Here is a 6,155-nt window from a genome sequence, read left to right as displayed (position 1 = left end):
GGGCCTTTATTTGTCTGACAGCCAAAAAGGCCGAAACAAATGCATAAGGAATGTTGAAATTTGTACTGCATCTGATGCAATGTAAGTACTAGGTGTTTCACGATAGGTTTCAAAGAAATGCATCGTTGCAACAAAATCAGATGCTGCTGCCTTACGCCATGCCCCTGCTTCAATCGACCTTCACGAAAAAAGGCAGGGACGCGTCATCCCCTGCCGTTCGCAGAGCATAAACCCACCTGTCGGAGCCTGTTCACGTTCAGAGCAGGTCCCCCCCAGCGTCGGTGAGATCGGAGCCTGTTCGCGTTCAGAACAGGTCCCCACCAGCGTCGGTGAGATCGGGACCTGTTCGCGTTCAGAGCAGGTCCCCCGTCAGTGTCGGTGAGATCGGGGCCTGTTCGCGTTCAGAGCAGGTCCCCGGCCAGCGTCGGCGAGCCCTGTCAGGACCACACAGCCTCTCAGGAAATATCGATCCCAAGAAGCATCACCACCTTTAGTTAGCCTCTAAACGTGGTACCATCCGTGCCGCATGCCGTACGTCTACCAATGGCCATCACTCCGATGGGCGCAGTTGGATATTGCTTGGGCGGGGGTCGGGACGGTGGCGACGCCAAGAAAATCATCATATCGCCTTGCTGATCCGAACTTTTTTGTGGGCGGGGTTAGGAACAGTGACGATGCCAAGAAAATCGTACAGTTGCCTTAGTGATGAGAACTTTTGTGTGAGCGGGGTTCGGAGCGGGGGCGACGCCAAACAATCGTCCTATTGTTCTGCTGATGTGAACTTTTGCGTGTATTTCTCGTTTTTTAGTTCTAAAGGACACCGAAAATCAAAAGAATGCATCCTGAATGGAAAACACTATATCATGTGGGGTACCACACACGGTTTTAGACAGTCAACGCAATACACGCCGGTGCATTGGGCACACAGCATCACATGGGCACACATTATGGGTATACCACAGCATCTGCCACGACGTTTGTGGAGACCTATGCATTTGGCATGAAGCATCCTGCATATGCGTCGCAAAAAATAAAGCTAGCCTTCAATCTACTGCCACAATGACGAGCACCTGCACGGTGGCGGCGCTGGCAGTGCCGTCCGGTGCTCCCACAGCCGTTTCTCCGGGCTCCCCGGGGGACGTCGCCACAACAGAGCCGTCAATAACGGATCGAGCCGGCCCACCGGGCGGGCGGACCACGTCGGCCACCCCCGGTACGGGCGGACTGCTCGCAGCCAGCGTCGGCACGGTCGGCCTAGCGACTCAGACGGACAAGCCGTCCACGGATGCGCTCCGTGCGCGCCGACAGGGCGTCAACATGTTTGCGCCGGGCCGGCGGCGGTGTGACGGGCCGGCTGTGACAGGTGGCTGTGACAGGTGCCGTCGCGACAGGCGGCCCCGGTGGGCGGCGACAGCATCTTGAGCGGGCTGGCCGCAGGCGAGGGCTGGGCAGTGTCCGGCCGTCTCACAATAGAAAACGGGCGCTCACAAAATGGCGTCGTATTGCGGGGAGCATACAGGTATCAAAATGACCTTGTCACAGATTATCGAACACGTGCGTGGAGGAACTAGCGCAAATGTGCAGAGACACAATTAGTTTAAGTCGGGATGATGTCGCGTTGTCGGAAATACCTGCCAGGATTTGGTTATCGATATCCTATACATCACCTCTTACCTTACGATAGATACTGGCATGACAAGCTAAGACCCAACGGCTTGCTGGTATGGCAAAATTTGCAACAACAACAAAAAGCTATTAAAAGGATGGTCACACCTTTTAGGCTCAACGTTTATCCGTGAATGCACGCAATTCGATTAGACATGTCCGATCCTGACTGGGACGACAGTTGTCAAATCCATCTTGAACAACTAAGAGTTACGATTAAAATGTCAACTTGCCGGAATTTGTCATCGGGCTTTTTGCTCACCATTCTCAAAAACCGCAATGATGAATAAAAAAGCAACTCTTCATGGGTCCTATGACAGCCATAGCATATATCAAATTAAGTATGCCTAATCAAAGTTCCTCGCTCATCTCTGCATGACAATTTACGTATTATACTTCGCTAGAAGTATACATTTACAGCGTAGCAGGCAGTGTAACAGTGCTAAACGAGGCACCAACGCCCGAGATAAGCTCCATCAGCCCTGTGAGGAGGCACGGCTTCGACGCTACGCATGGGGCGAATCTTACGTCAATTCAAGGTCGGCCCCCACCAGCAGGATTTGAAAGCAGAATTTCAATGCACGTAGTGTAATGCAAGCTGTGTAGTGGGCTCACAGCGAGTACTTACTGCTACGGGACCAAAGTGAACCAAACGAATGCTTTCTGTGAGTGAAGACTATTTTCCGTAAAAAGAGTTCTTTGGTTATAACATTTGTTTAGTGGCCGTTAAGAAAGGGTGATCTTTACTTGGAAAGGTGCACATTTATTCTATGTACGTCATGGCAGCGTCTTGATGAAACCGGCGCTGAGCCATCAAAACGGATTAGGCGACTGGTCACGGTGCATTATCGAACATATGTCGACCCATTATAAAAGGCTGGTTCATATCAGAGACAAGAGATAGAGCTCCTTCTGGCAGCGTTGTGAAGCACGCACAAAATTTCGGAGGAGTTCGGATTTCCATGTTGTATACCTTGCTGAAACTGTAGGATGTTTGATCCTCCCACTGCGTGGGTGCCTATGAAACGTTTCTTTTCAGTCCTAATTAAGCCCAGAAAATCCATGGTAAGGTTGAGCCAGTGGACGTTTATAACAGGACATCAACTTGCAGGCCATTTGGGAACGAAGCCACTGAGCGGAATGGAGGCGTATTTTGTGAGTTGTGATGACTGCATGCGGTTGGGAGTTCGCCTTGGCCCACCAGACGTTAGCAGTTCGCCTTGGCCCACCAGACGTCAGCAGTTCGCCTTGGCCCACCAGACGTCGGCAGTTCGCCCTGGCCCACCAGACGTTAGCAGTTCGCCCTGGCCCACCAGATGTATCTAACACGCGTCACTTCTTCTCCCAGCAGGAGACTGCCATAGCTCCGCAGCCGCTGGGAATCCAGACATTGTTTACAATGTTTTTCTGCTCCCTGCCCTGTCTGACTTCAAAATGCATGCAAATGTATGCTTGTTTCATTTGTTTTGAAAAACGAGCGAGCTACTCGAGATGCCAACGTAAAACAACTGAATTGGGAGACGGGGAGTCATTGTGCATATCCCAAACAGTGCGACGAGGGGGCACGTTGTGCGCTTTTCTACGGACGGCAAGCGCAAGTCGCAGTGCGCAGCAATCGCCCATAAATTTGGCTCTTGGATGGTGCAGCACCCCAGCCTGAGTAGTCTGACTGCAGGAACCGGCTCCCGGTCCGGGAAAGGCTGGTGAAAATCGCCAGCAATGCAAATTACCAACTCTTGCAAACACCAAACAGACAGCTCAGAAGCGTAAAATCACCATATGGAAGGAAAAACCGTTTTCCCTAGATGCAGTGTTGAGCGCGCTTGCTGGGCTCACGCATGCGTGTGTAGGTGTGTTTGTGTGTGCCTGTAGGGGTGGAGTGGAGATCACATCTGGTTGGCAACCAGCAACTCACCGCGGCAACAGCAAACGGGAATTATAAATATATGCAATGGCAGCCTAAGCAGAGCCGTACTAAATATGATAAAGGTGCGTTGACTAATGCATCGACATTTCCTGGTCAGATGAGTGTTTTATTTTATGGTAAAAAGGGCTGGAAGTAAGTTTTATACAGTGAATAAAACTACCCTCGATTAGAAGCTCCTACGAAACCATCAATATTTGTTCGCATTGTATTTGTTCACGAGAATGTGCGAAACATCAGGGGACCAAGCATGGACCATACAGGAGTGGGCGGGGAGGCGGCAAATTAAAATTATCGTACCCAGTGTCTGACAAACGCCCGAATATTAAGCATAAAGATATCACACGTTTTCTCATTGCTTAGGGGGTGGAAGCCATGACCCGGTAATCTCCTCCGTCGATCCCTAGATGACATCGCATCTTCTTTCTCTCGCACACATTAACAACAGAAACGACTCACATAGTCCCACGTGCGAACGTAAGCGAGTCAAAAACGTGGAGAGCTACCACAATGGTATCTAGTCGCGAGCTACCAAAAGTTACGCTGCAAAACATAACCATTAATCTGCACAAGCAATCCTAGTTTTTGCGTTGTTGCGGAACTCCGAACAAACAATCCTATTTTTGCAAAACTTGATATGAAAAAGAAAACTTTTAACTCTACACAATCAAACACGCTTTAGCGTTTGGGGACATTGAGCTCAATATTACCAAACACAAACACACAAATACATGTGGGCAATGCAAGCGTCACCGAGTCAGACCCGAGCCAAGGTTGTCCCACGAAATATCAAAATGGTCCCGTAACTAAAAAAGCAAAACCGATACTGATCTTAAACTTGTCATCTAGATTGACCCATCCGTTTGGCCTGCGCGAAATCCATACGACATGCTTAGAAGCTAGAGAAGGACGTCGGTGTTTAATTTACACTAAGAACGTCGAACTGCTGTTTGAGAACGAATCCACCGTGCGACGTGTGGAGTCTTCGGGAGCCAGCGTCTCCGAGATGCCTATTAAGCCCGTAGTGAATTGGACTCTTACCCTTGCCCATGCAGAACTGAGAATGTCCTTGTGCCTGGCACAAAGTGCAGGTGACTGTCAATAACTTTTCTCGTCATGCATTGTCACGAAAGCCGCAACAGCAGGTGTGACACGAATGACCTCACGACACCATGACCTCATGACGAATGATCAGGCTCATCATGACCTTACCAGCTTGGCAGGGTAGGCACACTTGTCCACGCCACGTGAATCAAGCTCTTCATGACCTACCAGCTTGGCAGGGCAGGCACACTCGTCCACGCTACGTGAATCAGCCTCTTCATGACCTTACCAGCTTGGCAGGTAGGCACACTCGTCCGCGCTGCGTGAATCAGGCTCTTCATACCCCCGACGATCCTGTTAACAAGGCTAGCTACCATATCGTTTACCATGGCAGACGTGCGCAGATGAGCCTCAGAGACCTAAGAGCTCGGAAGAATCCCCCGCGGACTCGCCCTATGACAGAGGTGGCTGGAAGGCCGGCCAAACTGCTGAGGACGTCATTCACCAGTCGCAAGAGACAGCTTTTTTCGTATGTAGAAACGTTAAGTTGCCCGAGATGCTTCCATAAAAAACCGCTCGCGCAAAAAGGGAAAATGCTGCCTGGGGAAGCTTAACATGAAGGTTGTCTGTCACGCAAGACAAAGTCGTCAGAATCAGTGAGGTGCGCGGGTACAAATGCCAGGAGTTCGGTTAAGATGTTTTGCGAAAACCAGATGTCTGCCAATTATGTCCCCGCTTGGTAATCACTGCAGGAGACTCCAAGAGCCTCCCGAACTGTCAGTCGTTTGGGTGTGCTGTGACAGTCCACGGACAATACTCCGCTCCAAGAGTCTCCCGAACTGCCGGTCGTTTAGGTATGCTGTGGCAGTCCACGGACAAAACTTCGCTCCAAGAGTCTCTCGAACCGTCGGTAGTTTGGGTGTCCTGTAGCAGTCCACGGACAATACTCCGCTGTTTTGTTCTTCAACGTCCCCTGAGCACTTGTTTTTCTCCAATTGGCCCTTTTTATGCTTTTTGATTACCTTTCCTCAAATCTTCCTGATGCTGTTTGGCTTTTGCACCTGTTCAGTCTTGTCTATCAGAACAAACATGTCCCCGTCTTTCCGACTGGGTCATCATGGTGTTCACGTCTTTTTCAAAGAGTCCAGGGTATGCCTCTGACTGGATACCGTGTTCGGAGGCTCTTCGATCTAGCTCTTTGAGTCTGCGTCGTTTGATCTGAACCAGAGTGTCATGTTTTACAATTTCAAAAGTATTTTCGTCGTTCCTGGGTATGTCTGGCGGTTGGGAGCCACTCCCGTGGGAAATACAGCCGTGGTATGTCTCAGATATCGTTAGATTCACACCCAGCGTAGACGTGGCTGCTGTAGACAGCGGCTGAGCCGGTTCGGGCACGTTAGCCGGGTAATGGAGGAGAGCTTACCTTCTTCTCTTAAATGTGTAGCATTCCTTAGGAGCCAAGCGCTGCCTTTCTTAAACTCACCTTCCATGCCCCACGTGGGCTTGGCATAGTTCTCCATGT

At 50.4% G+C, this 6,155-nt stretch overlaps 1 protein-coding gene across 1 annotated transcript in view; it reads right to left on the bottom strand.

Moving 5' to 3' along the window:
* Positions 1-1,312: 1,312 nt before the first annotated feature.
* LOC119089366 (uncharacterized) overlaps positions 1,313-6,155 on the bottom strand; it is a 116,961-nt gene continuing 112,118 nt past the window's right edge. Inside the window, exon 4 of the mRNA XM_037212036.1 lies at positions 1,313-1,427. Within this exon, the coding sequence (XP_037067931.1) occupies positions 1,313-1,427 (115 nt within the window). The remainder of the gene's footprint in view (positions 1,428-6,155) is intronic.

This window comes from Pollicipes pollicipes, unplaced genomic scaffold (genome assembly GCF_011947565.3).
Source record: "Pollicipes pollicipes isolate AB1234 unplaced genomic scaffold, Ppol_2.1 Scaffold_3087;HRSCAF=3621_pilon_pilon_pilon, whole genome shotgun sequence".
In the NCBI taxonomy this organism is placed as follows: Eukaryota; Metazoa; Arthropoda; class Thecostraca; order Pollicipedomorpha; family Pollicipedidae; genus Pollicipes; species Pollicipes pollicipes.
The sequence above is the reverse complement of the archived record's forward strand: the minus strand, read 5'-3'. Positions and strand labels throughout refer to the sequence as shown.